At 38.1% G+C, this 9,880-nt stretch overlaps 1 protein-coding gene across 1 annotated transcript; it reads left to right on the plus strand.

The window, feature by feature from the left end:
• Positions 1-1,067: 1,067 nt before the first annotated feature.
• On the plus strand, positions 1,068-9,297 carry LOC306903129 (2-hydroxyacyl-CoA lyase 2-like; the record flags this gene model as incomplete). Its single annotated transcript, XM_079472078.1, has 15 exons — positions 1,068-1,106; positions 2,137-2,338; positions 2,425-2,552; positions 4,444-4,582; positions 4,748-4,859; positions 4,971-5,070; positions 5,288-5,385; positions 6,329-6,465; positions 6,586-6,720; positions 7,468-7,582; positions 7,707-7,876; positions 7,973-8,043; positions 8,189-8,260; positions 8,559-8,664; positions 9,119-9,297. 15 exons carry the CDS (start codon positions 1,068-1,070, stop codon positions 9,295-9,297), a joined length of 1,803 nt encoding a protein of 600 aa, XP_079328204.1.
• Between the last annotated feature and the right edge of the window lie 583 nt (positions 9,298-9,880).

Genomic DNA, 9,880 nt, shown 5'->3' on the forward strand with positions numbered 1-9,880 from the left:
AGCTCAGAACCTTAATGCTCTGTTGTCTCCGTATGTCTCTGTTGAGGTTGTTCAGAGGTACGTGACGTTCATAAGGGACATTTTCATTCTGTGGTGCAGAAATGTGTGTAGTGCGCGATGATGCATTGAAACCTTTTGGTCTGTTTTTATGAAAGAGAATGACTAAATGTTTTAAAACCTTACGGAAATGAACCATGTTTTTTGGTGCATTGTGTACTATTGGAAAAATCATGGTTAAAAGCATGTGATGGGGACCTTTATTTTACTTTCTCTGAAGATTATTAATGATGATAAAAACTAAGGTTACGTAAAGACACCATGAAACCGGTGTATGTGTGTGAGGTCAAAGGTCATGTTGTAGAACATGTGAAGAGAGGTTCAGTCTTACAGAACCTCAGTCAACTCTTAAAACACAACAGAACTAAAGACAAACACCAAACACATGTGATCCGTTCACACTTGAGCGCTGAAATTCACACGCATGTCACGTGGCCAGCTAAAGCATAACACTATGTGTATTTTCCATCAAGGTTTAAGGTTAAAAGTTATTATGAATATTTTAGAGAAAAACTATGATTTGGTTTGTGACTGGTCATCAAACTGCATGATAATATATAAGAAAATGCTTTACAGCATATTACTGCACAACTGAACCACTATAATATTGAGATTGACAGCTGAATTCTGATTTCACATCTTTTATTTTTCACCATTTTTCAACAGGGGAGTAAACATTGTGTATTTATCATTCAACAGCTTTTTTATTCAGATTTTTTTAAATGTTTTTTTTAATCTTAACAAAATGGATTACACAACAACACAAACAGGAGACTCCACCCACCAACTATTAACAATAACCATCTTATATCCCAAATAATATTACCTTACATACATTTTTATGATAATCATATTTGAGTCAACTCTCTAATAACCGGGACTCTTTCTAAACTATATATTTATTATAAAATGACTTTTCTCACATCATCTTTGGAAGCATCTTGGTTTTAAAGAAGTTTTCCAGGACCTGCAGGTTTGACATCCATGCGTCATCTCGGGCTACGGGTATAATGACGTGGTCTTTTGTGGTCCACACAACGAAGAAGCAGGTTTGTCTTTCAGTGAGGTGTAGCTGCCCCTGTACTTGGTGCCAGTAGTGATGGTCTAGGAACTGAATGTACTTCCATGGTGTGAGGTTCCTCTTCTGGCTCAGGTGAGTGACAGGTCTGAGTAGAAACATACATACATTAGGTTCATATAATAATAACTATTGAATCTTTGTGCAGTCAGAGACTGAGCACAACTGAGATTATTAAATAAATCATTTTCATTTTATTCAACATCACATCATCTCCTGCCTGCTGTTCTTCCCTTCATCTCTGTATCTACCTGGTGGTTCGTTCACAGTATTCATATTTTCTGATTTAGTCATTTCCTGACGAAGAGAGAACTAGCCAAACTGGAGTTTGGATTTATAAGATCTGCAAGCATATAGTCGGATCTATCATGAGAGAAGCAAAGACATTCCCGGTAAACCTGAGTCTGTACCTCAGCCATTCACGCTCTCGTGTCAGCCGGTTATACATTTAGTTTCTAACATAGATGGTGATAGACAGGCAAAAGTTAGGGAGAAGAGGGAAATCTCTATTCACAGCAGCACTTGGCATTTGGTTTTCTAATGTTAGGGTATATGTCCAATGTCACGTGACTAAACCGGTAAACTGGTCTCGTTGCATCTAGCTTTCCTGTATCTCAGTGGTAAGAGGAAGATATTGTGTTAACATCGCAAGGTTGTGGGTTGGATCCCAGGGGATGGCAGACAGGTGTGCACGCGCAGCTCACTGCATCACAAGCCTTGCTGTCTTTGATCTCATGCGCCTATTTGACACTTAAGCATTCTTGTTGTATTGCCAAAAATGCAAGTTTTTACTGCAACATTGCATGTAAACACGTTCGTGCAGAACACCTGTTTTGGCAGATATCCATAAATCAGGACAGGGAAACACCACTCCCACAATCCGACAATGTGTCTATTATTCTATTCTCTTGAGGCGTATTCTCCTCCCCTCGCAGTGACAAAGATTGTTGCATTATACACCAGGGAATGTTATTCTAACTGTCAACGTCTGTGACACCCAGACAGAAAGTAAGAGTCCCCGGCATGGAGGAGAGAACGTGGCGGAGGTCCTGCGGGCTCACGGGGTCAAATTCGTCTTTACGTTGGTGGGAGGACACATCTCGCCCATCCTGGTGGCCTGTGAGAAACTGGGCATCCGCATCGTCGACACGCGGCACGAGGCCACAGCTGTGTTTGCAGCCGATGCCGTGGCGAGACTTTCCGGTAAGAACAAATCTAAGAAAGCAAGAGGGTCCTTCGTGTTGCATGAGGATGTTAGATGGTGATAATCTAGTGTTTTGCCCCTGTAGGCACAGTGGGTGTGGCTGCAGTCACGGCCGGACCTGGACTGACCAACACTGTCACTGTGGTGAAGAACGCTCAGATGGCCGAATCTCCTCTGCTTCTTATCGGTGGTGCAGCTGCTACTCTACTGCAGGTCAGAAAGTTACTTCAAGGTGCACTTTACATACTCTCTGCTCAGCCTGGCGTGCTGGAACACCTCTGCCTTATCTGTTCCTCATATCGCTATTGGTGTGAGATTATATCAGGTAACTGTCCGTCACAGAGGTAACCCCCTGACCGCAACAGTGAGGCTCTGAAAGTAGAAATCATTTTATGAATTTAATTCTAAAACTTGAATATAACATTTCATGCGCAAGTTGTGAGTTTAATATTGAGTCTGTCAACAACTGTGTGTATAAGAATGCTTAACATGCTTTCTCTGCACTCATGAGATTGTGGTAGTGATGAAATTACAGGGTTTTATCTCCATGTATCTCTGACACAGTAAACTGGATGTGTATTCATCACCTCACCTCAAGGCTTATCTTAACTCTCCTGGTTCCTCCCGCCCAGTACAAGTGTACACACAGAGAGCAAATAAGTCAGCAATTACTTTTATATTATTATTGAACCGCTCTACCCGGGATCTTACGAAGCATGTTGAAGAGAAGAAACGCACTAGAAAGAAAATAACAAAGCAAATGATCTCATTTCAGTATGAACAGAAGAACAGGTGTACAGGGATGAAGCTTAAGGAACGGAGCTAAAGAAGAAACTTCAATGTTTGCTTCATTTTTTCTTAAGAATAAAATGACATGCTTTGTTTCTACTTGCCCGGTCAAGAGCTTACAGTATACTTATCTATCAAACCTTTCAGTGTAACAAGCACATCGCATTCTCATGTATATATTAACACGATGTGTTGAGTGACATTAATGATCAATTATTGTGGAGGGATTCTTTCGCTCATAATTTAATATAGAGGAGTCTCTGACACCATTGTTTGCGCATAATATTTCCTTCTGGAAGACGTATGATGCCAAACAATAAGCTATTAAAAGTAAACTGTTAGCTAGCATTATGATGTTGTGAACACTTATTCTTGTATTATAAAGTCGTTACTTTATATTTGTCGGAATACTTGTGACATTCAATGTTTCGACTTGCTCTGAACAAGAATGTCATTATATCATCATCATTATATTCAAATGAAATTCCGCACTGCTAAAATAATTTTTATTTTTGACGAAAAAGGGTTTAAGCATAAAATAAATAAGTCTATTTATCACGAAAATCTATTTATCACATATAAAAAGAGAATAGTTACTTTCACACTAAATGCTAATGATTTGTAAAAAAAAAAAATTCGGCCAATGGTCAATAATCTTTTTTACATATTTAAAGCACAATAAAATGTAAATGCTCCCCTAATTATTTTATATATTTTAATTAAGTAAAATTCTGAATTTGTACATATTGTGTTACGCTGAATGACAATGTAACAGTATTTCAACCAAATTGTGACTTTATTGTCCAAGAAACTTTACGTTGTAAGTAAAAAGACATTTTACTTATATTTAATGTGCTTTCTATGGACACAAAATCACTTTATCAATTTATGTCGACCCATGTATAAAACATCTGTGAAGCTATTCTAACTTCTGATGATCTTTATGGCAAGAACATAAAACTCCTTTTTTTAAATAAAATTAGGATGTGGATATAAATATGTGAGTATTGTCCTCCTAAGAATGTGTTGTCAATCTGATCCCATAAATTCTCATTGGTGCTGAAAAGTTGCAGACATAGTATATCTTACTGTAAAATACATTTGATATGAACATTCTGTTGAGTCGTGTGTGTAACGTAGAAGAGATCCTAGCTTAAGACATTCATTGTTTATGTTAATACAGCGAACAGTAATATTTTAAGTGTGTGTCATATATGTGATGGTTTTGTGATCTGTTATAAATATGAAAATCTACAATTTGTACAAGAATAACCCACCACTCTTCCTCTTGACATTCGATTTTTGTGTTTTTTAGGGTAGAGGAGCCCTGAAGGATATTGACCAGATGTCTCTCTTTAAACCCCTCTGTAAGTTCTGTGCTTCAGTGAGAACAGTGAGAGAAATCGTTCCTACTGTGAGAAAAGCATTGGCCGTGGCACAGTCTGGCACACCAGGTTATGCTGCGAATGACCATTTTTTCATTTAATCATTTATCATTTTTGTGAGTGATTGAAACATGTCACTTTTAAGTTAAGATATAGTGAATCACACTTTTTAGAGAGTACATGACCTGACTCTGTGTGCATAAGTACAGTTTGATGTGTATAACAATTTCACAGGCCCAGTGTTTATCGAGCTTCCCATAGACACGCTGTACCCTTTCCATGTGGTGGAAAAAGAGTTTGCCCCTAAAAACACTCCCAAAGGTCTTATGGGCAAAATCACTGCATGGTAAAACATTTCTCACTTTTTATTTCCTCCAATTTTCTTACGCTTTATTTCATTATTAAAGGAAAGGCAATCACTTTTACGTTGAAAGTGTTTTTGTTTGTTATCCGCCAGGTATCTTAAAAATCACTTATCTAACTTATTTGCTGGAGCTTGGGAAAACCGTGATCCCTCCCCACTTCCCGTTCACATCCCGCAGGCCACAGAGGATGAGGTGAGACCTGTCAATCATTTAATGGCCATTTGAGATGTATTATTAATTGCTTTTATGGTTGCGTCACATTAGATCTCATTTGATTCTCATCATCTTTAACATGAACCATAACAGGGCAGAATGAAACGATCTAGAAAGCTGTGACTTTTACTTCAGACATGGCAGATTAGATCTTATTTACATGACTCGGTATTCAAGTTGTTTCATTCATTTCCAGATTCAAAGATGTGTGGAACTGGTGAGCCGAGCCAAGAAACCCGTCATACTGTTGGGCAGCCAAGCAACCTTGCCGCCTACACCTGCAGATGATGTCAGGTCATTTAGCCATTCTGTCTTTACCCAGTTTGTGTCATACTCGTTCATGGAGTAGTTCATCAATCCCCTTCTGGATATTAAACCTATTGTCTTTGTGGTGCCAGTCTAGATATTTAAAGACACCCCTCCTTCATTAAACAGTAAACATTAAACATTTAATATTGACATATACTGGTTGACACCTTTACATTTTTTTAAATCATATCGTGAAAAAACCCGTTCTGCTACTTTAGACCTGCTTACTATTTATTTTTCTTTGCAATAAAGGGCATTAGAAGTATAAAATAACACTCAAAAAAAATTTTCTCAAAAAATTATATTCTCATGTGGTTCAAAACTTCTGGTTCATTTTTATGTGGAAAAGAAAATATGTTGAGAAATCATTTTGGGGCCAAGTCAATGGGGCGGTGTTGTTTGGCTACCAACAAATATCTTCTTTTGTATTCTGCAGAACAAATATTTATTTTTCTTACAGAAAAAGAGTTTAAATCTTGGTGTGAACTATCCCTTTAGGTCCGTAGTTCTCGAACGTTTTCCTTGTTGTACAGTGCATTTTCGACCCTCCCCAAAATAAAGTCGCATAATCCTAAACTAGAATTTTAAGAAACCAAAAACATATTCAGTTATACAATGCTGAAACATAAATAATTTTGGTTATTTTTCTAGTGTTTGATTGCGTGAAAAGTATGATACAAATTCCGTGTCCCCCTGGATCAATCTTGGGGCCCCCAGTTCGAGAACCACTGCTTTAGGTCCAAAGGGTTTTTATGCTCCATATGCAACCAACACAGTTACTGTATGTATTGAATAAATTGATCATATAGAATAATGCTTTAGTTGTGTAAGCATGAGCCAAAAACGGCAACAATTATTGATTTATAGCACCCGGACATGTAACTCATGGTTGAAGTTTGAACTCTCTTTTTGGATGTGTGTCTTACAGAAAGGCCCTAGAGTCTTTAGGCATTCCTTGCTTCCTGGGTGGGATGTCTCGGGGCATGCTGGGAAAGAACAGTCCACTGCACATCAGACAGAACAGGAGAGATGCCTTGAAAGATGCTGATCTTGTGCTGCTGGCAGGTGAGTAACAGCGCCATCTAGTGTCTTTTTATTTTCTATGGTTTTATACTGTTCGGAATGCTTAGAAAACTAAGCTATTCTTTTTCTAGATGTCAATACATGATTTGTTTTGGTTTGTAGGCACAGTGTGTGACTTCAGATTGGGTTATGGAAGGGTGCTGAACCGACGGAGTAAAATCATTGCAGTTAACAGAGACAGAAGTCAGCTATTGAAGAACTCGGACATGTTCTGGAAACCAACAGTGGCCATTCAAGGTGAAGAAGTGCAGTTTAATTTCTTTCCTGAATACATAATGTATAATACATTAATGAAAATAAAATTCTCTGTACTATAGTATTAACTATAGTATCTAACTAGTTTTAATTCATTAACTGTAATAGGCCTATACTTAATTGAACACCCTATACCGGAGTATCTTGACATTTTACTACAGTTTACTATAGTAAATATTATAGTATACTCTACTACAGTATTTTATCATTTGGGCACATCATTTACATTACACACTTACAATCTTGTGATCAATGTTTTGTAAAGAGACTGTACTTTATTGTGTATATTATATGTATATAAAATATGTATATCTTTTGGGACCTTTTGAAGTTTAAAAAGCTCTGCACTAAATAAACTAGAATCAAAATCCATCTGTAGTGGACATGAAATGGTAAATGCGTCACATGATTTGGGAGGGGTCGTGAGATATGTAGGAAGTGGTTATCGGGCACCTGCTCACCTGTTGTGGGTCAGGAGGGGGTGAATGGGGAGTAAGTGTACTCTTTGTTGACCAGCAATTTATTTTTGCAACATGTTTGTGGAGTAATAATTGGAGTATTGGAAAGCTTTCTGTTTTTTGTATGTATGATGTCCTTTTTGATGCGTCACAAATATTACAGCTACATCATATTTGTATAATTTAAGTTATAACCTGTGTATACATACAGTACATATACACTACTAAAAAAGGGGTTCTACACTGACAATTTATTTTCCAAATGTTTCAGGCGATGCTGGCTCTTTCCTCCTGCGTCTCTCTAAAGCCCTCAAGGGACACAGATGCCCAGAGGAATGGCCTCAAAGTCTGAAAGAAGGAGATTACGTCAAAGAGAAAACTAACAGGTGAACTTTCCCCACCTTTTCTATTCTTGCTTGCATGTCAGCTTTGTCTCAGGAGACTGAATGTGTAAACCTATGACCTATAACTCCCTTTAGTTTCATCTCGCTGCCTATTTGTTTATCTCAGAGCCAAAGCAGATGAGAAGACAGAGATGCATCTGAATCCTCTGAATGTTCTGCACCGGGTGGATGAGCTTTTGAATGAGGACAGCATCATAGTGGCCGCCGGGGGAGATTTTGTCGGCAGTGCTGCTTATATCATGAGGCCGCGGGGCCCGCTGCGCTGGCTAGGCCCAGTTTAGCAGGACTATCGATATTTTTTGACCTGTTTGTGAACATCTAAAGCACCGTTTTGAAGGAATTGATGATTCTGTTTTCTGCTATTCACTCCAGGAGCTTTTGGGACTCTGGGTGTTGGAGGAGGTTTTGCTCTGGGGGCCAAGCTCTGTCGACCTGACTCTGAGGTAAGACTGTAAAGAAGTTAAATTGTATTGAATGCTTTGATATTGATCTCTGTTTGACCAGAGGACCTAGCTGACCTGACTGTAGTGACATTTGCCCCAGTTATTGAAACAGCTTTTCCCACGTGGTGCGACGTGTGTGTTACAGGTTTGGATCATTTACGGTGATGGTTCCCTTGGATACAGTGTAGCTGAATTTGATACCTTTACACGCCACAAGGTGGGGAAAACACGGCCAAACCTCACATATAAATCCCTTTTATGTACTGGGGACAAAGTAGTTTACATATCTGTTTAAAAGACAGGACAGGGCGTAATAGGGTTTTGGATTACATTTGATTTATTTACAAATGAATTAAAAAATCATAACATTTTTAACCCTTTCCATATGCGATCAACAGCAGATGAAGCATGTTATGTGATTGTCCCCATAGACTTATATTGTAAGTGCATAATGCATAAATGCAGTATATAAGCCAGAACGATTGTAAATGAGCTGTTTTTTCACGTCATGTCAGACACCGGTGATCGCTCTGGTCGGAAATGATGCCTGCTGGAGTCAGATCTCCAGAGAACAAGTGCCTTTGCTCGGGAGCAATGTAGCCTGTGGTCTCGCCTTCACAGGTGAGATGGTTTACTCTAATAATATTTTCAAAATGTTGTCATAAATGTAGGATTTAGCACGAGTTTGAAGTTTACAGTACACCTCCCGAGTCTTCAAAAAAATATGTGGATCAAGATGTTTTTCAGAAAAAGGATATTGTTGCATGTATGTTCTTTGACCTGTGATGTCATATTACTAACCAGGGAAATTATTTACTTGAATGTTGTTGTACCGTACAGTTCAACTACGTGTAAAATCGCTTTAAAAGAGAAGTCTGGGTCACAGTTATTTACCATTTTTGTTATTTAGTAATTTATTGTTGAGTCTTCCGTAGCACCTGTGACATTATAGGATTGCATAGTGTCCAGCAGTTGTACACTCAAGGAATACAGCAGCACTGACATTTGACTTTCTTCTATACTGTATTTGGATACAAAAGTATGAATTCGTTTTTTTCTTGTTTTCTGCTTGCAGATTATCACATCGTAGCTGATGGCTATGGGGGCAAGGGTTACCTGGTTGGGCGACAGGATGAGTCACAACTTGATGACATCATTAAAAAGGCACAGAAGGAAAGTAGAGAGCGAAAAGCCATTCTGTTAAACGTTCTGATTGGGAAAACCAACTTCAGGGAGGGCTCTATCTCCGTCTAAACAGCGACACTGTGCACGATCCTGCCTAGAAACCCAAAGTTCTCTTTTATGTTTTACATTTCAATTTTATGTTTTAATTTTAAAGCCTAATTAATTTATATGCGGTGCACATTTCAGTACATTTACAGACTGACTTGTTAAAACAAAAAGAAGTTAAGTTATTGGAATGGAAGCAGAGTATCAAATGTGTGCAACAACATACCAGATTGCAGCGGTGTTGTAACTAGGACAGTTTTTAAAGTTAAATTGGGTGAAACTCAGAAAAAGGACATGTTGTGGTCATCTTTCTCTCCACCAGAAATAAGACAATATTTCGCTCAAAGAGAGCTGATGTTTAATACATTTTTACATTGTGACATTATTTTATAAGTAAGCACATACATTTACCCAATGTCTCAGTGTTGTATTGGGGAAATAAGGCTTATTTTTTTCTTGTAATACTTAATTTGACAAGTACCATGTTGTAGAATTTGTTGTACTGGCTTTAATTTATGCTTATTTTATTTATATTACGTACTGTATTACAGTATGAGAATCACCATTTAGAATAATGAGAATCATTGAAACCTCCTATACAGGACCC

This window comes from Barbatula barbatula, assembly GCF_947034865.1.
Source record: "Barbatula barbatula genome assembly, chromosome: 2".
Lineage (NCBI taxonomy): Eukaryota > Metazoa > Chordata > Actinopteri > Cypriniformes > Nemacheilidae > Barbatula > Barbatula barbatula.